This window comes from Oncorhynchus masou, chromosome 11, assembly GCF_036934945.1.
Source record: "Oncorhynchus masou masou isolate Uvic2021 chromosome 11, UVic_Omas_1.1, whole genome shotgun sequence".
Classification (NCBI taxonomy): Eukaryota; Metazoa; Chordata; class Actinopteri; order Salmoniformes; family Salmonidae; genus Oncorhynchus; species Oncorhynchus masou.
In genome coordinates this window covers 8,763,151-8,789,711 of record NC_088222.1, presented here as the reverse complement: position 1 = coordinate 8,789,711, position 26,561 = coordinate 8,763,151, and the positions used below count along the sequence as shown (strand labels likewise).

At 43.3% G+C, this 26,561-nt stretch overlaps 1 protein-coding gene across 1 annotated transcript in view; it reads right to left on the bottom strand.

Annotated features, from left to right (window-relative positions):
• Positions 1-20,487, bottom strand: part of LOC135548075 (macrophage mannose receptor 1) — a 35,308-nt gene extending 14,821 nt beyond the window's left edge. Inside the window, exons 1-33 of the mRNA XM_064977314.1 lie at positions 20,307-20,487; positions 18,344-18,489; positions 18,138-18,250; positions 17,708-17,841; positions 17,380-17,603; positions 14,925-15,040; positions 14,701-14,819; positions 12,105-12,240; positions 11,935-12,017; positions 11,604-11,723; positions 11,390-11,491; positions 11,085-11,243; positions 10,876-10,958; positions 10,615-10,759; positions 9,166-9,210; positions 8,779-8,946; positions 8,412-8,531; positions 7,514-7,624; positions 7,398-7,430; positions 6,722-6,856; positions 6,428-6,574; positions 5,334-5,468; positions 5,063-5,217; positions 4,723-4,867; positions 4,590-4,644; positions 4,334-4,400; positions 4,089-4,222; positions 3,921-3,964; positions 3,408-3,581; positions 1,057-1,211; positions 829-942; positions 632-747; positions 53-204 (exon numbers count right to left, since the gene is read on the bottom strand). Of these exons, the coding sequence (XP_064833386.1) occupies positions 53-204; positions 632-747; positions 829-942; positions 1,057-1,211; positions 3,408-3,581; positions 3,921-3,964; positions 4,089-4,222; positions 4,334-4,400; positions 4,590-4,644; positions 4,723-4,867; positions 5,063-5,217; positions 5,334-5,468; positions 6,428-6,574; positions 6,722-6,856; positions 7,398-7,430; positions 7,514-7,624; positions 8,412-8,531; positions 8,779-8,946; positions 9,166-9,210; positions 10,615-10,759; positions 10,876-10,958; positions 11,085-11,243; positions 11,390-11,491; positions 11,604-11,723; positions 11,935-12,017; positions 12,105-12,240; positions 14,701-14,819; positions 14,925-15,040; positions 17,380-17,603; positions 17,708-17,841; positions 18,138-18,250; positions 18,344-18,489; positions 20,307-20,349 (3,928 nt within the window). The 5' untranslated portion in view covers positions 20,350-20,487. The remainder of the gene's footprint in view (positions 1-52; positions 205-631; positions 748-828; positions 943-1,056; positions 1,212-3,407; positions 3,582-3,920; positions 3,965-4,088; positions 4,223-4,333; positions 4,401-4,589; positions 4,645-4,722; positions 4,868-5,062; positions 5,218-5,333; positions 5,469-6,427; positions 6,575-6,721; positions 6,857-7,397; positions 7,431-7,513; positions 7,625-8,411; positions 8,532-8,778; positions 8,947-9,165; positions 9,211-10,614; positions 10,760-10,875; positions 10,959-11,084; positions 11,244-11,389; positions 11,492-11,603; positions 11,724-11,934; positions 12,018-12,104; positions 12,241-14,700; positions 14,820-14,924; positions 15,041-17,379; positions 17,604-17,707; positions 17,842-18,137; positions 18,251-18,343; positions 18,490-20,306) is intronic.
• Positions 20,488-26,561: the final 6,074 nt, after the last annotated feature.

The window sequence follows — 26,561 nt, the reverse complement described above, 5'->3', positions numbered from 1 at the left end:
ATACTGACAGGAAAATACTTCAGATTCGATAATGGGTGTAAAATGACTGTACCTGGCTGGTTTCGATCCCAGTGTGTGAAGGTGAGAGGTGCTCCATTATCCCAGATGTAATCCACCCCTCCTGAGTCACCCGAGGCCCTCAGTCCAATCCACCACAAACCAGTGTATCTAGCCAGTTTCACTGTGAAGTGGGACTGTTCATAACTGGGAAAGACATCACAGATATTATATTCAACAACCAATCAAAGACCAGCATTATAGACATCTTGAGGCATGCCAAGATTCTAAGTTGTTATTTATTTTACCTTTATTTAACTAGGCAAGTTAAGAACAAATTCTTATTTTCAATGACGGCCTAGGAACAGTGGGTTAACTGCCTGTTCAGGGGCAGAACGACAGATTTGTACCTTTGTCAGCTCGGGGGTTTGAACTTGCAACCTTCCGGTTACTAGTCCAACGCTCTAATCACTAGGCTACCCTGCCGCCCCAAAAAATGTGATGCCCCTTCGGATAAGAAATCAAATGGACCAGCCGGTTTCCAACAGATTGAAGTACACCAGACTGATGATCTGTATCTGTCACAACATACACATAAAGACATCTTGTGATATGCTGAGGTGATCACACTCACATGTCCCCAATGTGTAGAAGTTTGCTGTTTTGCTGCTCACAGAAGGCCTTGGCGTCTGACCAGGTTCTGGCGGTCTCTTCCATCCAGTAACAGGAATAGCCATAGGCGTCCCAGCCCTATGACACACACACACACTGATGTGGTGCTGCAGAGGGACAGCTATAGGCAGGTACAGGTACAACAGGACAAACACTCACCTGTGTGCATCCGTACACAGTGGGCATGACAGAGGGAAGCAGGTAGTGGGCTTTGGGCATCTTGCATATATAAGTGTTCAGTTCTGTGCAGGGGACATCATTCCATCTACCAGTCTGTAATGAAGGAACATAAAACATTCGGTTGGACAAGCGCCAGATTAACGATAACAGTAAGGTTAAGAGAATGGGGTAAGAGTTAAGCATGTGTGCCCAAGCTAACCGTGTTACCTGATAAAACATCTCCACACAGTCCTCATTGAAGCCTTGATGATTGTTGGGTTCTCCTGGTGCCCAGTAGGTGAAAGTGACCCAGTGGTTGTCTGACCAGGAGAACAGGCCTGAGAAGCCCATATCATTCAGCCCAATCCACACATCGTTGGTGGCTGGTGGAAAACACATCAAAAGAAGTCGTCAGCTAAGCTTTCCAACAATAAGTAGCATTCATGTTTCCCCATACGGACCGATACTTCCGCATATGGACCGATACTTCCCCATACGGACCGATACTTCCCCATACAGACCGATACTTCCCCATACGGACCGATACTTCCCCATACGGACCGATACTTCCCCATACGGACCGATACTTCCCCATACGGACCGATACTTCCCCATACGGACCCATACATACCGATACTTCCCCATACGGACCGATACTTCCCCATATGGACCCATACAGACCGATATTTCCCCATATGGACCGATACTTCCCCATATGGACCGATACTTCCCCATACGGACCGATACTTCCCCATACGGACTCATACAGACCGATATTTCCCCATATGGACCGATACTTCCCCATACGGACCGATACTTCCCCATACGGACCAATATTTCCCCATACGGACCGATACTTCCCCATACGGACCGATACTTCCCCATACGGACCGATACTTCCCCATACGGACCGATACTTCCCCATATGGACCCATACAGACCGATACTTCCCCATATGGACCCATACGGACCGATACTTCCCCATACGGACCAATACTTCCCCATATGGACCCATACAGACCGATATTTCCCCATATGGACCGATACTTCCCCATATGGACCGATACTTCCCCATACGGACCGATACTTCCCCATACGGACCGATACTTCCCCATACGGACTCATACAGACCGATACTTCCCCATACGGACCGATACTTCCCCATACGGACCGATACTTCCCCATACGGACCGATACTTCCCCATACGGACCGATACTTCCCCATACGGACCGATACTTCCCCATACGGACCGATACTTCCCCATACGGACCCATACAGACCGATACTTCCCCATACGGACCGATACTTCCCCATATGGACCGATACTTCCCCATATGGACCCATACAGACCGATATTTCCCCATACGGACCGATACTTCCCCATATGGACCGATACTTCCCCATACGGACCGATACTTCCCCATACGGATTCATACAGACCGATATTTCCCCATACGGACCCATACTTACCCTAGTAAAACTGACTATCCTACCGATCCTCGACTTCGGCGATGTCATCTACAAAATTGCCTCCAACACTCTACTCAGCAAACTGGATGCAGTTTATCACAGTGCCATCCGTTTTGTCACTAAAGCACCTTATACCACCCACCACTGCGACTTGTATGCTCCAGTCGGCTGGCCCTCGCTACATATTCGTCGCCAGACCCACTGGCTCCAGGTCATCTACAAGTCCATGCTAGGTAAAGCTCCGCCTTATCTCAGTTCACTGGTCACGATGGCAACACCCACCTGTAGCAAGCGCTCCAGCAGGTGTATCTCACTGATCATCCCTAAAGCCAACACCTCATTTGGCCGCCTTTCGTTCCAGTACTCTGCTGCCTGTGACTGGAACGAATTGCAAAAATCCCTGAAGTTGGAGACTTTTATCTCCCTCACCAACTTCAAACATGTGCTATCTGAGCAGCTAACTGATCGCTGCAGCTGTACATAGTCTATTGGTAAATAGCCCACCCATTTTCACCTACCTCATCCCCACACTGTTTTTATTTATTTACTTTTCTGCTCTTTGGCACACCAGTATCTCTACCTGTACATGACCATCTGATCATTTATCACTCCAGTGCTAATCTGCAAAATTGTAATTATTCGCCTACCTCCTCATGCCTTTTGCACACAATGTATATAGACTCGCCTTTTTTTGTACTGTGTTATTGACTTGTTAATTGTTTACTCCATGTGTAACTCTGTGTTGTCTGTTCACACTGCTAAGCTTTATCTTGGCCAGGTCGCAGTTGCAAATGAGAACTTGTTCTCAACTAGCCTACCTGGTTAAATAAAGGTGAAATAAAAATAAAATAAAATAAACAGACCGATACTTCCCCATACGGACCGATACTTCCCCGTACGGACCGATACTTCCCCGTACGGACCGATACTTCCCCGTACGGACCGATACTTCACCGTATGGACCGATACTTCCCCGTACGGACCGATACTTCCCCGTACGGACCGATACTTCCCCGTACGGACCGATACTTCCCCGTACGGACCGATACTTCCCCATATGGACCGATACTTCCCGATACTTTCCCATACGGACAAGGTGGACTCTTACCCATGTAAAGGTAGCTCTCCAGCCAGCTCTGTTCTGTCATGGACTGAATAGACACCAGGTCAGCTCCCAGCTTCCTGCACTCTCCACGGGCTGCATGCCATGTCTTTTTATCTCCGTAGGGCTTGTAGCAGAACTCCCCAAATTCATACCAGTCAGGCCCCGAGCAACTCAACTCTGCAGAGGAATCAAAGTAGGAGTTGAGACAGCATGTAGCCTACAGCACATTCAATAACATTCAAATCATTAAAACATTTTTTTACTAGGCAAGTCAGTTAAGAACAAATTAGTATTTCCAATGACAGCCAAACCGGACGACGCTGGGCCAATTGTGCGCCGCCCTATGGGACTCCCAATCACAGCCAGTTGTGATACAGCCCGGGATTGAACCAGGGTCTGTAGTGATGCCTCTAGCACTGAGATGCAGTGTCTTAGACCGCTGCGCCACTCGGGAGCCCATATTAGTGTCCTTAGGTAACTTGATTGATGTCTGAGCATTGGTGTAGTCTAACATACCTTTATCTGCAAACTGGTATGAAATTTCATAGTTCCCATCATACCTGTTGAAGGTCAAAGGTTACTATGTTGGTATTGGTTGCATTTTTTGGGGGTGGTTCGTAATGAATGAATGAATGAATTTAGTGTAGACAGCGCATCATCATGCAATAATAATAAGACACTCACTGCCTGGAGGTGATTCCGTTCTTGGTGGAGCCACTGTAGAAGTTCTGGCCTGGTTCTTTCAACATAGTACAGTCTCCTCCGATATCATTCAGGATTACTCCTGCATGGATACCAGCTGCACAGATGTTGGAGTCCTTTGTGTAACGCAAGCACATATCAACATACATCAATATCCTCACATTCCTCACTCCAAATTTTATGTTGAATCATTGGGAGTTGATGGTTAAATCACTTCATTCACTCACCCCACGATATACGCCAGAGCCATAAACAGTATATAGTACTTGCGCACATCCTGCTGGGCAGTGAACACTGAAAGAAACACAATGTGAAATTAGCTTCATGTATTTTCCATTCATGTCTTATTAAAATTCTATTTTGCCTCTACTTCACACTGCCTGCTCAGCCCAGACCCAAAATAACTTGACACAGTAGTCGTCAGGATCTGGGCCACGGAGCAGAGGCATTTTGGAGTAGAGGGCAGTAGACGCAGGGACTTACGTCATAAGATCATTTGCAAAGTTAAAGTTGGGCTTTGCATCACAGGACACAGCATCTGTGAAAAGAAAAACACTCTGTATTCTGAGTGGACACAAAGAAATGCTAAGAGGTTAGCGAAACAGTTTTCGCCTACAGTCAGGTACACATCCCAGGATGTCAAAGCGAAGACCAGTCTGTCCGTTGAATTCCTGGGGAAGAATCCTGACATACAGGGCAGAGACAGGAGTGCCCAGAAGCTGTGTCTCTGGCGTGTTTCTGTCCATGCAGCCTGTGAATACCTGGACAAACAGGAAGAACAAAGTGCAATTATGATCTGGAGTTTATAATCCAGCTATCCCAATATGGGGCATTGGACCAAAGACTGGCTGGCTTCCCAGACACATATTGAGCCTGGTCTTAGACTGCTTTTCAAGTCTAGGACTAGGCGTTAACTGTGCCTAGGAAACCGGCCGTGTATGTTTGATGTGGTTTACCCCTCCATCGTCTTTGTAGTCAGTCCATTTGCTTCCATCCATACTGTGCTGGATCTTGAATTCAGTCACCCAGTGATCTGCACCAGGACACCCCTGGATCACAACACCTGTGATCTTTTTGGCCTCACCGAGGTTCACCTGGATCCAGGAGTTTACTGCGGTGATGTCAGTGGAGAGGAAAATGAACATGATTGAAGTTAATTTCTGGAAGAATTCTAATTCTTTCACGGATAGCAAATGTGAGATGGACGAGATGCCAGGTGGAACGTACAGGGATTTGATGGCATCCAGCAGGAGCCACCATTCAGACGAGCTCCGTTCGGACCGTGTGAACTCTGTGAGGACGAGGCGGACAGCATGGAGTCAGTGACGTTACCATCCTCCACACCAAGTCCCCTCAGACACACTGAAAGATCAAAACACAACCACAAGAGGCACATCATGTAAATAAGTGCAGTAATGTAACAGTGATTCATGGTAACAGTGAATCATGGTTTCAGGTTTTTTTTTGGGGGGGGGGGGGGGTTGGTCTGGTGGGGATGGGGTCTGGTTGGGGTTGGGTCTGGTTGGGGTCTGGTTAGGGCTGGGTCTGTTTGGGGTTGGGTCTGGTTAGGGTCTGGTTGGGGTTGGGTCTGGTTGTGGTCTGGTTGGGGTTGTGTCTGGTTGGGGCTGTGTCTGGTTGGGGTCTAGTTGGGGTTGTGTCTGGTTGGGGTTGTGTCTGTTTGGGGTTGGGTCTGGTTAGGGTTGGGTCTGGTTGGGGTCTGGTTGGGGTCTGGTTAGGGTTGGGTCTGGTTAGGGTTGTGTCTGGTTGGGGTTGGGTCTGGTTGGGGTTGGGGTTGTGTCTGGTTGGGGTTGTGTCTGGTTGGGGTTGGGTCTGTTTGGGATTGTGTCTGGTTAGGGGTTGGGTCTGGTTGGGGTTGGGTCTGTTTGGGGTTGGGTCTGTTTGGGGTTGGGTCTGGTTGGTGTTGGGTCTGGTTAGGGTCTGGTTGAGTCTGGTGGGGGTTGGGTCTGGTTAGGGTCTGGTTGAGTCTGGTTAGGGTTGGGTCTGGTTAGGGTCTGGTTGAGTCTGGTGGGGGTTGGGTCTGGTTGGGTCTGGTGGGGGTTGGATGTGGTGGGGGTTGGGTCTGGTTGGGTCTGGTGGGGGTTGGATGTGGTGGGGGTTGGGGGTTGGGTCTGTTTGGGGTTGGGTCTGTTTGGGGTTGGGTCTGGTTAGGGTCTGGTTGAGTCTGTTTGGGGTTGGGTCTTGTTAGGGCCTGGTTGAGTCTGGTGGGGGTTGGGTCTGGTTAGGGTCTGGTTGGGTCTGGTTAGGGTCTGGTTGGGTCTGGTGGGGGTTGGATGTGGTGGGGGTTGGGTCTGGTTGCCTACCATTTTGCTCACAGCTGTACACCACTTCCAGGTATTTGGAGATTGAAGGGCAGGGGTCAGTTTCAGTATAGGCATACAAGAAGCAGAAGGGTCGGTTGTCACACGCCTTTCGTACCAAAGGCAGGATGCCATCTACAGTGCATGTTCCTGATAGGGATAACCAATGCGTTAGCAATATGGCTGTCTGAAGCACTGTATTAAGCCTAACACATAAATAATATGCCATTAGGAGTTAGTTGCTCTTATAGCTATAACCTATTTGAGTTTCAGAGGTAAAAGCAATTTGTTCTGTACCTGAAGCTCCTTCCTGGTGGGGGCAGATCTTGTCACTCTTGCGGCCAAAGAAAGCTGACTGAATGTTGATGACACTGTTGGTATCACAGTGGAGGACAGCACTGGAGTCCTCACAGATGTAAGCAGTTTCAAACCCTACAGGAGATCGCAACCCGTACAAACACGGTCAACAGGTTTCAAAGACATTGAAAAAGGAGTCTCCAGACTCTTAAATCAGATTTTAAAAAGGCAATAGTAAACATGGGCATTAATAGTCCACACTTTATTCCAGCCTTGACGATCCCAGGTAGAGAGCTTTCTAACTCACTTCTAACAGTAGAGGCATCTGGGGTTACTGTGAACAAGGGAAATAGTTTAAAAATACCATTGAATAATGTGGCTGTTCTGATGGACCATGTGGTTTATCTAACTCTACTACAGGTCAAACCCTCCTCACCAAGTTTATTGGGGCGGCAGGTAGCCTAGTGGTTAGAGCGTTGGACTAGTAACCGTAAAGGTTGCAAGATTGAATCCCTGAGCTGACAAAGTAAAAATCTGTCCTTCTGCCCCTGAACAGGCAGTTAACTCAGTGTTCCTCCGTAGGCTGTCATTGTAAATAAGAACTTATCTGACCTGCCGAGTTAAATAAAGGAAAAATAAATGATTTATCTATAAGAGCAGGGTTAATTTATCTTACCATCGTGGGGTGGAGGAGAAACTGGTGTGTTTCCTGAAAGAAACCATGGAAGTAGGGTTTAAAAATAACATTTGAAAAGGTTCAAAAACACAACCATCTGTACAGGACCAGGCTACCTCTGCGCTTGCATATGTATCCTCTATTGTAATCACAGTTGTCATCGTTCCAGTAGCCGGTGTTGATAAGCATGGAAAGGCAATCCTCTCCTCCATAGTTGTCTGGGTTGCCTGAGTGAGGCAAAGAGGAGGTAGAGAAATGTGATGCTTGGTATTTGTACCACCTCGCAACTCGGGGGAGTCCCCCCTCTAAAATACATGCAAAAAGAATAAACATCACCTGCGTACCAGTGGATAAGCCATAAGACTGCTGAACAGCTAATCAAACAGCTAGCCGGAATATTTGCATTGACACCCCCCCCCCTGTTTATTATCTATTATCTATGCATAGACACTTTACCCCTACATACATGTATTACCTCAATTATCTCAACTAACCTGGTTGCCCCGGTCATTGACTCGGTACTGGTACTCCCTGTATATAGCCATGTTAATACCTGGTACCCCCTGTATATAGCCATGTCAATACCTGGTACCCTCGCACATTGACTCGGTACTGGTACCTCCTGTATATAGCCATGTTAATACCTGGTACCTCCTGTATATAGCCATGTTAATACCTGGTACCCCCTGTATATAGCCATGTTACTACCTGGTACCCCCTGTATATAGCCATGTTAATACCTGGTACCCCCTGTATATAGCCATGTTACTACCTGGTACCCCCTGTATATAGCCATGTTACTACCTGGTACCCCCTGTATATAGCCTCATTATTGTTATTTTATTGTCTTACTTTTTTTAAACTAGTTTATTTAGTAACTCTGTTTAACTCTATTTTCTTAAAACTGCATGGTTGGTTAAGTGATTGTGAATAAGCATTCCACTGTAATTCAGGCGCATGTGATAAATACCATTTTAATTGACTTGATGTATCTGAAAGCATTAGGACTATTACCTGCATTCCAGTGGATGTATCTGAATGGAGAGCCGTCAGTCCACTCCCAACCCCCCTCTGTGATGGAGTCATGTCCTCCCATCCACACGGAGACGCCCGTAGGAATCAGCTGGACCTTAGCTGTTCATGAACACAACACATCAGAGTACTATTCATTTGAATTGCCATTGTGAATAAACAATATTGTTGTAGTACTTTTCTTTTTTTTTTTTGCTGAGAAGCTTAATAGCACTTAACCAGTTAACCCACTGTTCCTAGGCCGTCATTGAAAATAAGAACTTGTTCTTAACTGACTTGCCTAGTTAAATAAAGGTAACATTTAAAAAAAAATATATATATATATATATAAAAAAAAAAACATCTGTACATTGAATGAAGGCTTGCTCAAAGGGCTCGGTGATGCTGAGAAGGTCCCCTTTCTGGTTTACACAGTCAGCACGTGCATCAGCCCATTTCCTCATGGACAGGTAGTTAAACAGGTAGCAGTAGTCATTGAACGGGTCTGACATCCAAGAGCCACACTTCTCATTCCAATCTGCAGGAAAAATCGGATGATATCTTTTGGAATAGGGTAGGGCTTACAACACACTCTGAAAAAAAAGAAACCTGTTTGTTTTGCATTTTAACTGCACAAATATAATTGTGTGTGGTTAAAATGGCCAACGGTCAAACTGATTTCTTGTTGGAAATTGCAAGTGAGAGGTTTTGGGGTTGCAAAGAATGGTAAACTTAGGAGAGAAGCTGCTACTTTTACCTGGCCCCGATGTGGGAGGTATGGGTGGGGGTCCTTGACCTTTTTCTGAGGGTTAGAAAGACAGTTGACTGATGAACATTCTGTGGTCAACAGGCAATTACTTTTGAATAGTGAGCCAATATACAGTAACTTCGGAAAGTATTCAGACCCCTTGACATTTTCCAAATTTTGTTACGTTACGGACCTAAAATTGATTACATTTTTAAAAAAAGTCCTCAGCAAGCTACTGGGGAAGGGCACCAAAACATTTCTGCAGCATTGACGGTTCCCAAGAACACAGTGGTCTCCATCATTGTTAAATGGAAGAAGTTTGGAACCACCAAGACTCTTCTGAGAGGTGACCGTCTGGCCAAACTGAGCAATCGTGGGAGAAGGGCCTTGGTCAGGAAGGTGACCAAGAACCTGATGGTCACTCTGACAGAACTCTAGAATTACTCTGTGGAGATGAGAGAACCTTCCAGAAGGACAACCATCTCTGCAGCACTCCACCAAATCAGGCCGTTATGGTAGAGTGGCCTGAAGGCAGCAGCTCCTCAGTTAAAGGCAAATGACAGCCCGCTTGGAGTTTGCCAATAGGCCCCTAAAGATTCTCAGACCATGAGAAACAAGATTCTCTGGTGTGATGAAACTAAGATTGAACAATTTTGCCTGAATGCCAAGTGTCACGTCTTGAGAAAACCGGGCACCATCCCTACGGTGAAGCATGGAGGTGGCAGCATCATGCTGTGGGGATGTTTTTCAGCAGAATGAACTGGGAGACTAGTCAGGATCGAGCCAAAGATGAACGGAGCAAAGTACAGAGAGTTCCTTGATGAAAACCTGCTCCAGAGCGCTCAGGGCCTCAGACTGGGGCAAAGGTTCACCTTGCAACAGGACAACGACCCGAAGCACACAATCAATAAAACACAGGAGTGGCTTCGGGACAAGTCTCTGAATGTCCTTGAGTGGCCCAGCCAGAGCCCGGACTTGAACCCAATCGAACATCTCTGGAGAGACCTGGAAGTAGCTGTGCAGCAACGCTACCCGTCCAACTTTAAAGAGCTTGAGAGGATCTGCAGAGAAGAATGGGTCTAACTCCCCAAACACAGGTGTGCCACTCTTGTAGCATCATACCCAAGAAGACTCAAGGATGAAATCGATGCCAAAGGTGCTTCAACAAAGTACTGAGTAAAGGGTTTGAATATTTGTAATACATGTAAATGTGATATTTTTTTAATATTTTTTTTTAATACATTCGCAAAAATGTCTAAAAATCTGTTTTTGCTTTGTGAGGGGTATGGTGTATAGATTGATGAGGAAAAAAACAAATTTGATAAATTTTAGAATACGGCTGTAAAGAAACAAAGTGTGGAAAATGTTAAGGGGTCTGAATACTTTCCGAATGCACTTTATGTATATGTTTTACAAAGTACATTCAACAATGGGAAATGGTAAAAGGACAAATCAGACCTTTTCTGCAGACAAATTCCAATGTGGAGGTACAGAACTCATCGTTGAGTAGCCCTGCTTCATGGTGGTTGAATCCCCTAATATTGGAACAATCCTCATTGCCCTGCCAGTTATCAGGCTGGTTGGGAGCCCATGGTAGAAAGTCCTGGAAGAGAGAGTGAAGCCAAAGTGAATGTTCATTTAAGCTGGAATCTCTCAAATGTGTCTACCATAAAAGATTTGGCCCACAAACGTTTAATCAATGGCATATTTGTCACTTACGGAGGGAGTCCCATCTGACCAGACCCACACTCCTTCTGTCCTACTGTCACTAAGACCAACCCAGGATGGTGCGGGCATATGAGCTGCAAAATAACATTTCCAATGGAATATAATATTTTTAAGAAAATAAAATACTACCTGTTATTTGTACAAAATATAGATGTTTTTAAAAAAAAAATGTTTTTTTAAACATTTAGTCAACCACTCACTAGTTATGAAGCTCAGTTCCTCTTGAGTATGAAAACTTGCCAGGTGGCCTCTTTGGCTGGCACAGTAACTCTCTGCATCGAGCCAATTTTTCACCATTTCAGTCTCAAAGTGATAGCAGTAGTCTCCATAGAGAAGATACCCAGCATCACAATGAGAATCTACACCAACACAATGTAAAGTATTATGTTGTTATATGTCAAACAATATGTTGATAGAATAAAGAACGTATTAGTTTGCATAGACATGATTTAAAGGAATACAAAACAAAAGGCTTCCAGTTGCCAGCCACAGTTGTCCCACTAACCTGGAACAGAGGTCGGCTTAACATTTTGACCCCCCACCATTTTACAAATGTATCCCAGGTTTTTGAAGCAATTGGTTGTTTCCCATTTTCCAGAGAAATCTCCTGTGAGACATAAAACAATAGAACAAAGTTCTGTAACCTTTCTTCGTCTATGATCCAGAGAGTTTGTTGATTGATTAAGTGATAAGTGGAGTACAGACCACATTGCCCTTACCGGTGTAGATTTGACCACAGTCCCAGAGGTTTACTGTGTTCTTGGGAAAGCTAGGTTTCCAATTGGAGAACGTAATATCTGTTTTGTCCACCCATCTGAATGTACCATCCTGGTCCTCATCTAGTGACATCACAAATCAGGAAATTGTAGACTTGGCCTTTTCATTGATTTAAAATTTGAGTTTTAGTAAATACTCTGCAGTTTCTCTTTCCACGATGCAACCAGCAGTGCTTGTCAATGCTAAATCGGTCAAGTGTCACAGATTACAGTGAAAAGCTCATAAGATATTGGCCAAATAAAGCTAGGGGTTAAATCTGTATGTCTGACGTACCTGCAACACCAATCCAGACATCAGGCACTTCCCCTTGATTAAGATCTGGCAGATGTGTGTTGATGAAGTATTGCTCCTCTTGACTTAAAACAACAAGTGATACGAATTAGAAAATGCTTTCAATTTTCTTATCAATCATTATGTTCAGTAGATCATGTGTTGTTTCTTACGTCTTAATTGTCACCAGGTTAGCCCCCTCACTTGAACACTTCTGTTGAGCCTCATGCCAACTGGTCAGGAACATCGTGTTGCTGACCACCCAGTAACAGTTTCCACTGAAGCTGATCCAACCGGGAGGGCAAATTGCTTTTCAGAGGAAAATAGAACACAGTACAGAGCAGTGGTCAACAACCGGTCGCTCTCGACTGGTACAAACTCTGCCTACCCGGGCGGGCCCAGAAAGCAAATCAAGTCCACTATAGGTCTACCGCTGGCCAAACGGATGGCTCAGGTGGCAGCGTCTGCAGTAATGTACAACAAGCAGTGCGGCAGTAATGAATTCGTAGGAAAGTGTATCTATAGGCTTTCGTTGTTGTTATTATTAGCGGCTTAGGTATTTTTTAATATCGAGGAATATTTCGCTTTCTCTGTTCATAGGAGTGACAACATGAATTTGTGCATTAATGCGGTGCGACTCAGGTTTCGCTATCATCTGGAAGGTTCAGTGGAGGGAAGGTAGGAAAGAGGGATGATGAGAGGTGGACCCTCAGTCTACTACTCTCTCCCTCTGCTGACTGACCCTCAGTCTGCTATTCTCTCCCTCTGCTGAGACTGACCCTCAGTCTGCTGCTCTCTCCCTCTGCTGACTGACCCTCAGTCTGCTATTCTCTCCCTCTGCTGAGACTGACCCTCAGTCTGCTATTCTCTCCCTCTGCTGAGACTGACCCTCAGTCTGCTGCTCTCTCCCTCTGCTGAGACTGACCCTCAGTCTGCTGCTCTCTCCCTCCGCTGAGACTGACCCTCAGTCTGCTGCTCTCTCCCTCTGCTGAGACTGACCCTCAGTCTGCTGCTCTCTCCCTCTGCTGAGACTGACCCTCAGTCTGCTGCTCTCTCCCTCCGCTGAGACTGACCCTCAGTCTGCTGCTCTCTCCCTCCACTGAGACTGACCCTCAGTCTGCTGCTCTCTCCCTCCGCTGACACTGACCCTCAGTCTGCTGCTCTCTCCCTCCACTGAGACTGACCCTCAGTCTGCTGCTCTCTCCCTCTGCTGAGACTGACCCTCAGTCTGCTGCTCTCTCCCTCCACTGAGACTGACCCTCAGTCTGCTGCTCTCTCCCTCCACTGAGACTGACCCTCAGTCTGCTGCTCTCTCCCTCCGCTGAGACTGACCATCAGATGCAGGCACCATCAGCACAGTAAAATAAAAATGCTAATGATTTAAATGTATGCTCATGTAACAGTATAGACTTTACGTCCATCCCCTCGCCTCAACCTGCGCGCAAACCAGGGACGCTCTGCACACATCAACAGTCACCCACAAAGCATCGTTACCCATCGATCCACAAAAGCAGAGCAAGGGGAACCACTACTTCAAGGTCTCAGAGCAAGGGATGTCACCGATTGAAACGCCACTAGCGCGCACCACCGCTAACTAGCTAGCCATTTCACATTGGCTACACTCTCTCAGCTGTGCTTCAAAAGTATTACAAGTACGGATCTATTACCGGGGTGATCATAAAGCCGAACTTAAATTTTAAAATATATATATTTTTAAATGGCCTGAACAACAATGCATTGGCAGGGCAATTCAAGCAAAGCCCAATTTGTGGTGATAATGTTTTAGCTGTATTAGCTTAATGCACAAATGCTCATTGCTAGAGTTCTGTTTTTAATTGGTTAATGTTGCATAGGTTACGTTTTTTTAAGCAATGTTTAAAAAAATCTGCATTTTGATTCAAACAGGTTAACTCACAAAAGGTTGCTGGCCACTGGTATAGAGCATTCACTCACTGCTGTACAATGTAGAAAAAAACGGGCCATTCAAGAGGGTGCTACGAAATCAATGTCAAAACGTTGTTTTCTTTGCCCTGTGTTATTATAAATTACATAGAATGAATCATTAGATTGTTCTCTGCAATATTGTCACCTTAGCTATTATGCGTGCACTTGACAGTGTTGATGAAATAAGAACATGAATTTGCTGTGATCGTTGCTAGTTTCGACTGCGCTGCTCTTGGCAGTATCTCTTCCATATTTGGTGTTGTGAGGTGGTACCATTTGGAGGTGTTTCCGCTGGTTGGACAAATCAAAATCAACTTGATACCTTCGACATTTTTCACATACAGATCATTGGCTTTCATTGCATATAACCGCGATCAATCTGCGTTGAGAGGGGGCCGTTTCTATTGCGACGTAAATGGCAAGACTCAGAAATACACAATGAAAACAGGAACAGATTGTCTTCACGGAGGATGGATATTGAAATTCGGTCTTTTAGCTTTGTAAATAAATATATATTTACTCCCTATTTAGTTTTGTATTGAGCAGATTTAATTTAGAAAAAGGCCCATGTTTTCACGCAGGAGCCTCAGTAGACCTTCGAAGTCAGCGCCTTTCTGCCGCCGAGCAGTGACCACTTGTATCTACATTGTTGCTTTGTATTGAATTGCCTTGAGATAATTAAATAGGACCACATCAAACCATATAATAATTGGCAATGTATTAAGTTGAATCAAGATCGCATGTCATGTCAGAGTCATTTGAGCTAATACCACATAATTCACATGGTTACTTATCCAGTAATGTTTTCTGAAGATCTGAGCTTACTGTTGAGGGCTCTTTTGCACATGTAAGGACGCTCATGGCGGCATATATGGGTCTTCCACTTCCCAAAGTCCTGTCCTGCCTCCTTGATCACTGCCACACAAATCCCGTTCTGCTTTTCACTGTCGGAGAGAACATATTTTGACTACGAAGCTAGAATAAACCCTGCACAATCACTGTGATACAGTTGATTATATAGATCTGTCACCCCACGTGTCCTGTCCTACCTGAGATCTGGCTGCACAGGGTCAGTTCCCCAGTTGGTGTAGGTCCCAGGAGAAGCATCAGACCAGCTGAACTGAGTGCTGTCAATTTCAACCTGACATGATATTGTTGTGCATTTCTGTGAAAAAACAAAAATGAGAACTCATTATACCAAGGGGTAAGTTTTAGAATACATGTAGCTAGCAGGTACTGGTTGGATCAATGTTGTTTCAACTGAATTTGTCTATGTATTGTGAAGAGGGATCAACGTGGATAATACATTTTATTTGGGGGAAAAAAATAAATGAACCATTACTCTTCTCATTTCATTTCAACCAGCTTTGTAATCAATTGATTAGGGTAAACCTTAAACTTAAATACATTGACTTAACCTGACTAACAGGTTGTTACATTGATCTAATTTCAACATAATCATCAGGACTATGCATACATTGAAAAGTCCACATAGAAACATAACAAATATTTGTCATCCTATATTCTATATATATTGGGTTGTTGAAATTATGTAGAATTTTATATTTAAATAGACATATGTTATTTGACCTCGTTTCAATGTTGATAGTAAAATGGTTTGTTTGAATCAACGTCATCGTTTCAACATCATGCCATCAACCTAAATAAAGAGTTACACTACATGATCAAAAGTATGTGGACACCTGCTTGTCGAAATCGAATATCATGGGCATTAATATCTTTAGAGTTGGCTCTATGCATTCAGGGTTCTCCTGGCATCCGCCAAAGCCAGATTCATCCATCAGACAGTGAAGCATCACTCAAGAGAACACATTTCCACTGCTCCAGCATCCAATTTTTAAACTTTATTTAACTAGGCAAGCCAATGGTGGCAAGCTTTACACCACTCCAGCCGACACTTGGTGTTGCACATGGTGATCTTAAGCTTGTGTGCAGCTGCTTGACCATGGAAACCCATTTCATGAAGCTCCCGACAAACAGTTCTTGTGCTGACATTGTATCCAGAGGCAGTTTGAAACACAGTAGTGAGTATTGCAACCGGAAATATACATTTTTTACACACTTCAGCACTCATGTGGCCTACCACTCAAGCAGGGCAGAAATTTGACAAAATTATTGTTGGAACAGTGGCATCCTATGAAGGCGCTACATTGAAAGCAATTGTTGCTCCTAAACATTTACATTTTAGTCATTTAGCAGACATTGTTATCCAGAACAACTTACAGTACGATTCCCACAGTGGACAAGTATGAAAATATATGCACTAAGTGCATATATTTTCATACTTGTCCACTGTGGGAATCGTACTCACGACCCTAGCATTACAAACACCATTCTCTACCAACTGAGCTACACCGGACGCCTGAATCTTCCACTTCACAAAAACAGCACTTACAGTTGACCTGGGCAGCTCGAGCAGGGAAGAAATTTGACAAAATTACTTGTTGGAGAGGTGGCATCCTATGAAGGTGCCACATTGAAAGTCAATTAGCTTTTCAGAAAGGCCATTCTATTGCCAATGTTTGTCTATGGACATTGCATGGCTGTATGCTCGATTTTATACACTTGTCAGCAATGGGGCGGCAGGGTAGCCTAGTGGTTAGAGCGTTGGACTCGTAACCGGAAGGTTGCAAGTTCAAACCCCCGAGCTGACAAGGTACAAATCTGTCGTTCTGCCCCTGAACAGGCAGTTAACCCGCTGTTCCTAGGCCGTCATTGAAAATAAGAATTTGTTCTTAACTGACTTGCCTGGTTAAATTAAGGTAAAACAAATAAATTAAAATGGGCTGAAATAGCCTAATCCACTATTTTGAAGGGGCGTCTACATACTTTTGGATATATAGTGTATATTGAAATAAAAGTTGAACCAATGACACAGTCCAATGACTCCTACTGTGACTTCACATTATATTTCAATATAAGACCTAAACTCTTTATTTAGGTTGGTGGCATGATGTTGAAACAATTGCCATTGATTCACACATATCATGACTATCAACATTGAAACGTCAAATAAAATCTGTGTAATTAAATTCAACAATTTTAACCACCCAATATTTAATTATTCTACATGGAATTTTCAATGCAATTTCAACGTGTACATAGTTCTGATGATTATGTTGAAATTAGATCGATGTAACAACCTGCTAGTCAGGTTAAGTCAATGTATTTAAGTTAAAGTTTTACCCTAATTTCAAAGTTTACAACGCTGGTTGAAATTAGATGAGAACAATACTGGTGGATGACTTTTTCAAATACAATGGATTTCCCACGTTGATTCCACGTCACAGTCCCTTGACAAATGATGTTGAAACAACATTGATTCAACCAGTGTGCGCCCAGTGGGTAATGTACATTGAAATGATATCTGTCAAAGGATTCTATTTTCTTTCATTAATTAATCCCGGATTGTACTGGCTATATTGATTTTGGTGCTGGGTCTGATAGCTTTTGGATGGGTCATATACTGTATGTTTTGATTACCAGAGTGGTGTAGCCAAGCCAAATATCAAAGAAGGAATCGTCCAGTCGTCCTGTGATGTACTGCTCCTCTTCCGGTGATGCGATGGACACCAGGTCTGCCCCATCTCTAACACAGTCGTGTCTGGCTCCCAACCAGCTCTTCCTGGTGTCTGTCTTTAGTTTGTAGCAGTCGGATCCATACTGGCTCCATCCGTTGGCTGTGTCGCACATTGTTGGAGGATTAGCTGAGGAAAGGAGTGAAATGTGTTACGCATTATCATTCACCTTCTTAGATCCCATAAGTATTATTGTAGACAACAGGCCATGTTGATTGGCCAGTTAAACCTACGGTTGGGGCGCTTGCATATATACTTCCGCCGGCTAGTGCAGATGTCATCATTCCATCGTCCTTGCTCTCCCCCGACCACCTCCCCACAATCCTCGTTGTCCTCCCAGTTGTCAGGATTCCCTGGTTTCCAGTATCTGTGTAGAGTGCACAAGCACACATGAGAAAATCAGAGGTGAATATGAATAATTATGTGGTCAAATGATGGCTTGATACCCAACCATCCTGAGGAAGTATGGTGCCCGTCAACCAATCACCAACAACCTTCACGCAACAAAGGCTACTATAGGGGGTTACTGTGCTTGATTACAAGTCAATGATTAACAGCACTTGATTACCCTCCAACCAAAATGGTTCATTTCATGGAACCATAATTTGCTGATGTGTTTCAATACAGTGTCAGATCATTGACGATCATAGTGTGGCTACGTACGCTAAGAAGGGGAGGAAGGTGCTCCCGTCAGTCCACTCCCACACTCCCTCAGCAGCAATGTCATTCAGACCGATCCAGAAAATCTCTGTACCAACCTGAGTCCGTACCCATGTCTACCAGGAGAGAGCAGAGGTCACAGTAGAGAGTCATATACAGTAGTTGTGAACTAGACGACTGTAGAACGCATCTCAAACCCAGAAGCTCACCCTCTCAGGAATGTCCAGGATGCTCATCAGATGGCTCCCCCGTCCCACACAGTCTGTGCGGGCATCATCCCAGGACTTTGTGTTGGTAGAGAAGTAGTAACACTTGTCCTCATAGGCCCTCCATCCCTCCTCACACTGACTGAAGGCTGACAACACAACAATCACAGGAGTGTTTAGCTGCAGGTCTAACTGATCATAGTTCAGTTTATGGGAAAATAACAAAGTAAACTGGGTGGTTCGGTCCCTGAATGTTGATTGGCTGACAGCCATGGTATATCAGACCGTATACCACGGGTATGACAAAACATGTATTTTTACTGCTCTAATTACGTTGGTAACCAGTTTATAATAACAATAAGGAACCTCGGGAGTTTGTGGTGTATGGCCAATATACCACAGCTAAGGGGTGTTCTTAGGCACGACTTTGCACATTATTGCTTAATTACGCAACAAGAAGAAAAAATAAATTACTTCAGTCCAGTAAAACTGATCGTAACTTATCATGGCTATTCCTAGTGCTGTTATTTTTATCCTTATTTCTATGGGGTTAGATGAGGAAACATTCCACAACCTCTTCGTGCCAAGGTTGAAAGGGCATCGTGCCCTCCTTCCATCAATAACTTTAACGTTAATGTGGATGCTACCATGATTACGGATAATCCTGAATGAATCGTGTATAAATGATGAGTGAGAAAGTAACAGAGGCACAAAGATCGTACCCATAAGACATGCTAACCTCTCACCATTACAATAACAGGTTAGGTTAGTGTTTTATATCATACCCCCAAGCCATGCTAACCTCTCACCAATACAATAACAGGGGAGGTTAGCATTTTATATCATACCCCCAAGCCATGCTAACCTCTCACCAATACAATAACAGGGGAGGTTAGCATTTTATATCATACCCCCAAGACATGCTAACCAATACAATAACAGGTTAGGTTATCATACCCACAAGACATGCTAACCTCTACCATTACAATAACATGGGGGGTTAGCATTTTATATCATACCCACAAGACATGCTAACCATTACAATAACGGGAGAGGTTAGCATTTTATATCATACCCCCAAGACATGCTAACCTCTCACCAGTACAATAACAGGGGAGGTTAGCATTTTAAATCATACCCCCAAGACATGCTAACATCTCACCATTACAATAACGGGGGAGGTTAGCATTTTATATCATACCCCCAAGACATGCTAACCTCTCACCATTACAATAACAGGTTAGGTTAGCATTTTAAATCATACCCCCAAGACATGCTAACATCTCACCATTACAATAATAGGGGAGGTAAGTATTTTGGGGTGGCATGATATTTATACCTGTGTAACTTTCTCACTCATCATTACACAAGATTCATTCAAGATTATCCATAATCATGGTAGCATCCACATTAATGTAGAAGTGATAAGAAACATATTATATTCTTATTTACAATAAAAGTGACTCCAAAATGACACAATAAATGATTTACAATTAATTTCTATTGGGCACAAAATAATTTGAAACACATCCAAAAACAAACAGCAAATACATCCAACAAGTTTGAGTCACAAGCTTGATGTAATCATTGCTTGCTAGGAAAATAGGACAAAATATTACACTCTTGATTTCTTTAAAGCACATATAAGTGAATCTGTCCAAATACTTATGCCACCTTCAAATGAAGGGGACTCAAAACATGAAGTGCTTTTCATTTCTAAACGGTAAAAACAGATTCGTAGGAAAATTCCCTCAAATAAAAGGTGACATTCTGTACTGTTGCCTCATGAAACATTTGATCTCAAATCCAAAATGCTGGAGCATTGAGCCAAATGTAAGGTTTTAGCTTCACTGTACAAATAAATACGTAGGTCAGCGTAAGCATTCCATGTCAATTATAGCAATGTGAACTTGATATTAGGTTCTACAGAAAGATAATTTTGGATATAAATAATGATTATACTTACCACAACTGAGCAGACTACAGAGGGTGAAAAGCAGTAGCAGCATGCTGTGTGTTTTATCCAGCCGATCAATATGTAGTCTTGGTTTAGTTCTCAGGGTCTAATACATCCTAAAGGAGTAGTCTTCTCAACGTTCTCTAGAAATGGGTATGTACCTGCTGTAACTCAACACAGCTTTGAGCATCCTGGCACAGTTTCTCTTCTTTTAAGAACCAGCCCAAGGTCCAAAGATTGAGGGGCAGTAAACCAGGGATGACAAACACTTGACACAAGCTGTGATGCCAAACCATCACCAAAAGTGGCCTATTGTTGGTGGGGTTAAGTCCACATTTCTTTAAATACACAAAGGTGCTCCGCAGGGGTCGATACTAGGACCTGTTCTTTTCACTATTTATAGAAACGTTAATGGTCAATCTGTTGGAAATGTAATCTACAGTGCCTTCAGAAAGTATTAACGCCCATTGACATTTTCCACATTTTGGTGTGAATTTAAAATGGAATTGATAAACTTTTTTTGTTACTGACCTATACACAATACCCCATAAGGTCAAAGTGGAATTATGTTTTTAGACATTTTTACAAATTAATTAAATATGAACATCTGAAATGTCTTGAGTGAATAAGTATTCAACCCCTTGGTTATGGAAAGACTAAATAAGTTAACGAGTAAACATGTGCTTTAACAAGACACATAATAATATGCACAAACTCACTCTATGTACAATAATAGTATTTAACACTATTTGTTTATGATTACCTCGTCTCTTTACCCCACACATACAATTATCTGTAAGGTCCCTCAGTCGAGCAGTGAATTTCAAACACATATTCAACCACAAAGACCAAGGAGGTTTTCCAATGCCTCACAATAAAAAAGCAGTCATTGAATATCATTTTGAACATGGTGAAGTTATGAATTACACTTTGGTTTGTGTATCAATAAACCCAGTCACTTAAAGATACAGGCATCCTTCCTAACAAAGTTTCCGGACAGGAAGGAAACCGCTCAGGGATTTCATCATGAGGCCAATGGTGACTTTAAAACAGTTACAGACTTTTATGGCTGTGATAGGAGAAAACTGAGGATTGATCAACAACATTGTAGTTACTCCACAATACTAACCTAACTGACAGAGTGAAAAGAAGGAAAACTGTTCAGAATAAAAACATTCCAAAATACGCACGAAAGTAAAACTGCAAAAAATGAAGCAGAGAAATTGACTTTGTGTGTTGTTTGGAGCAAATCCAACAACACATCACTGAGTGCCACTCTCCATTTTTAAAGCATAGTGGTGGCTGCATCATGTTATGGGTATGCTTGTATTCGTTAAGGATTATGTAGTTTTTCAGGATAAAAAATAAACGGAATGGAGCAAAGCACAGGCAAAATCCTAGAGGAAAACATGGTCCAGTCTGCTTTCCACCAGACACTGGGAGCTGAATTCACCTTTCAGCAGTACAATAACCAAAAACACAAGGCCAAATATACACTGGAGTTGCTTACCAAGAAGACAGTGAATGTTCCTGAGTGTCCTAGTTACAGTTTTGACTTAAATCTGCTTGAAAGTCCACTTTGACATTAAAGAGAATTTTGCGTAGATCATTGACACAAAAAAAGACAATTTAATCCATTTTACTTCCACTTTGTAACACAACAAAATGTGCAAAAAGTCAAGGTGTGTGAATACCTTCTGAAGGCACTGTAGATCACATGATTACACTATTTTTGTTTACAAAGCCCTGCTCCACAAGCTTCCGACTTACCTAACATCACTGGTAAGATTTAAAATGACAAGTTAACAAACTAATTCACAGGGTCGGTTAACTCTGGAGACTCATTTTGGTGTCTAGAGAGTTTAGTTGTCCAAAATACATTTCGAATAGATGTGTTAGTGTCCCTTGGGCAGTTCAGGAAGCAGACAGAGGATTTGTACAATGAAGAATGTGTTCATTTTAGTTGACTGTGTTTTGTGTATATTAATGTTTGTCTGTTCAATATGTGTTGTTAGATTTATATTGCATTCGATTTTTGATTTATTTTATGAAATTGTATATGCAAGGCTCCCTCGTAAAAAAAAAGACACTGGTCTCAACGGTGACTCGCTGATTAAATAAAGGTCAAAAATAGTCTTTATGAATTCCCTAAAAAGCCTAAATAAATTGTAGTTCATAAAGTGGGGCGGAATATTTAAATAAAGGAAAGTAGTCCGTGACATATATTCAAATATTTACACCACATTTCTTATAGATTTCATGATCTGATCAAATTGACGTAAACATTTTGCCCCGGGGCAGCAGGAAGCCTTGTGGTTAGAACGTTGGGCCAGTAATCGAAAATTTGCTAGCTCAAATCCCCGAGCTGACAAGGTAAAAAAATCCCAGTTTTATTTTATTTCACCTTTATTTAACCAGGTAGGCTAGTTTAGAACAAGTTCTCATTTACAACTGCGACCTGGCCAAGATAAAGCATAGCAGTGTGAACAGACAACAACACAGAGTTACACATGGAGTAAACAATAAACAAGCCAATAACACTGTATTAAAAAAATACAAATAATAATAATAATTTAAAAAAAGAGTATATACATTGTGTACAAAAGGCATGAGGACGTAGGCGAATAATTACAATTTAGCAGATTAACACTGGAGTGATAAATGATCAGATGGTCATGTACAGGTAGAGATACTGGTGTGCAAAAGAGCTTAACCGACAGTTGCCCTCAGTTCAGTCTATGTCATGGAAAGAGCCTGTCAGTGTACCATTTTCTCACATCCATGTCTTGAGTTGAATGAAATAATGGGCTGATTCATGATCAGGAGGTGCATTTGACACAATATCAATTTTGAAATCTCAAAGTCCAAAATATGTTTTATGATTCTCCTAAAACCCACATACTTTTAGTCTGTAAACATTATATCACCGAAACTGCCTTGAATGGTTACTTTTTAACTTTTTACCCAGACGCGCTTTAGCGTCGTTTAGCCTTGTTCACAAGTTCTAACACTGGAATGTGAGATGTAATCTACACCTCCATTACGATGATAGAAACCCTCGTTATTTAATTGAAGGATTTTTCAATTTTAGCGTCATTATTTCTATAGAGCCTACACTTTCTCGTTCTGAACTTCTAACGCGAGTAGGACGGTATGTCTTCCGTGATCAAGAGCAGCTGCTCACCTATTTGACACCTCCCACATGGCCAAAGCATCAGCTATGCGGGTGTCGGTTATCGCTTTTGCTGATTAAATCGAGGCCTTGATTTATGTATGGTGAATTGGTGGAACAGCAGAACCATCAGCACAACAATAAAAGCATAGAATCCTAATTTACATAAATAAAACGTAAAACGATTGAATCTGTACCTTCATCTGAATCTAAGTTATACTGTTCACTGATACACAGTGGTGTAAAATGTTCCTAATTGTCATACTTGAGTAAAAGTAGACACCTTAATAGAAAATGATGCAAGCCACCCAGTAAAATTATACTTGAGTAAAGTCTAAATGTATTTGGTTATAAATATACTTAAGTATCAAGTCTTTGTAATTGCTAAAATAAACTTAAGCATCAAAAGTAAAAATCAATTCAAATTCCTTATATTAAGCAAACCAGACGGCACCATTTTCTTCTTTAAAAAAATATTTTTAACGGATTGACAGGGGGCACGCTACAACACTGACAATCATTTACAAACAAAGCATGTATTTAGTGAGTCCGCCAGATCAGAGGCAGTAGGGATGACCAGGGATGTTCTCTTGATAAGAGTAGGATCACTCAGCTACACATGCCTCTCTCTAATGTCAATATGCCTTGTCTATTGCTGTTTTGGTTAGTAATTTTTGTCTTATTTCACTGTAGAGCCTCCAACCCTGCTCAAATATGCCCACACACATGCGGTGACGACACCTGGCTTAAATGGTGACTCTAAAGACCAAACCTCTCTCATCATCACTCAATGCCTAGGCTTACCTCCACTGTACTCATAACCTACCCTTGTCACCTTCCGGAGACACCTGAAACCCCACCTCTTTAAGGAATACCTAGGATAGGATAAAGTAATCCTTCTCACCCCCCCCCCCTTAAATGATTTAGATGCACTATTGTAAAGTGGCTGTTCCACTGGATGTCATAAGGTGAATTCACCAATTTGTAAGTCGCTCTGGATAAGAGCGTCTGCCAAATGACTTAAATGTAATGTAAATGTCTGTACATGATGCCTTGAATCTATTCTTCCGCGCACAGAAACCTGCTCTTTTTACTCTCTGTTCCGAACGCACTAAACGACCAGATCTTATAGCCTTTAGCCGTAGCCTTATCCTACTCCTCCTCTGTTTCTCTGGTGATGTAGAGGTTAATCCAGGCCTTGCAGCCCCCAGCATCACTCCCACTCCCCAGGCGCTCTCATCTGTTGACTTCTGTAACCGTAAAAGCATTGGTTTCATGCATGTTAACATTAGAAGCCTCCTCCCTAAGTTTGTTTTATTCACTGCTTTAGCACACTCCGCCAACCCGGATGTCCTAGCCATGTCTGAATCCTGGCTAGGCCACCAAAAATCCTGAAATTTCCATCCCTAACTATAACATTTCCCAACCAGGTACAACTGCCAAAGGGGGCGGAGTTGCAATCTACTGCAGAGATAGCCTGCAGAACTATGTCATACTATCCAGGTCTGTGCCCAAACAATTTGAGCTTTGACTTTTAAAAACCCACCTTTCCAGAAACAAGTCGCTCACCTTTGCCGCTTGTTATAGACCCCCAGTTGTGCCCTGGACACCATATGAGAATTGATCGCCCCTCATCTATCTTCAAAGTTCGTACTGTTAGGTGACTTAAACTGGGACATGCTTAACACCCCGGCCATCCTACAATCTAAGCTAGATGCCCTCAATCTCACACAAATCATCAAGGAACCTACCAGGTAAAACCCTAAATCCGTAACCATAGGCACCCTCTTAGATATCATCCTGACCAACCTGCCCTCCAAATACACCTCTGCTGTCTTCAACCAGGATCTCAGCGATCACTGCCTCATTGTCTGCGTGCATACTGGGTCCGCAGTCAAATGACCACCCCTCATCACTGTCAAACGCTTCCTCAACACTTCAGCGAGCAGGCCTGGGTATCCTGGAAGTATTTTGACCTCATCCCATCAGTAGAGGATGCCTGGTTGCTCTTCAAAAGTGATTTATCTGAAATAAGCATGCCACATTCAAAAAAATGTAGAACTAAGAACAGATATAGCCCTTGGTTCACCCCAGACATGACAGCCCTTGACCAGCATGAAAACATCCTGTGGCGTACTGCATTAGCATCGAATAGCCCCCGCAATATGCAACTTTTCAGGGAAGTCAGGAACCAATATACTGTGTCAGTTAGGGAAGCCAAGGCTAGCTTTTTCAAACAGAAATTTGGTTCCTGTACCACTAATTCCAAAACGTTTTGGGACACGAAAGTCCATGGAGAATAAGAGCACCTCCTCCCAGCTGCCCACTGCGCTGAAGATAGGAAACAGTGTCACCACCAATAAATCTACAATAATCGATCATTTCAATAAGCATTTTTCCACAGCTGGCCATGCTTTCCACCTGGCTACCCCTACCCTGGCCAACTTCTCAGCACCCCCTGCAGCAACTTGCCCAACCCCCCCCCCCTTCTGCTTCTCCTTCATTGATAAAATACATTACTGTGCAGCTGTCTTCATCGACCTGGCCAAGTCTTTTGACTCTGTCAATCACAGCATTCTTATCGGCAGACTCAATAGCCTTGGCTTCTCAAATGACTGCCTCGCCGGGTTCACCAACTACTTCTCAGATAGAGTTCAGTGTGTCAAATCAGAGGGCCTGTTGTCCAGACCTCTGGCAGTCTCTATGGGGGTGCCACAGGGTTAAATTCTCGGACCGACACTTCTCTTTATATATCAATGATGTCGCTCTTGCTGCTGATGATTCTCTCGTTGGCTGGCCCTTGCTTCATATTGGTCGCCAAACCCACTGGCTCCAGGTCATCTAGAAGTCTTTGCAAGGTAAAGCCCCGCCTTATCTCAGCTCACTGGTCACCATAGCAACACCCACCCACCCGTAGCACGCGCTCCAGCAGGTATATTGCACTAGTCATCCCCAAAGCCAACAGTTCCTTTGGCCGCCTTTCCTTCCAGTTCTCTGCTGCCAAATGACTGGAACGAATTGCAAAAATCTCTGAAGCTGGAGTCTAAAATCTCCCCCTCTAACTTTAAGCATCAGCTGTCAGAGCAGCTTAC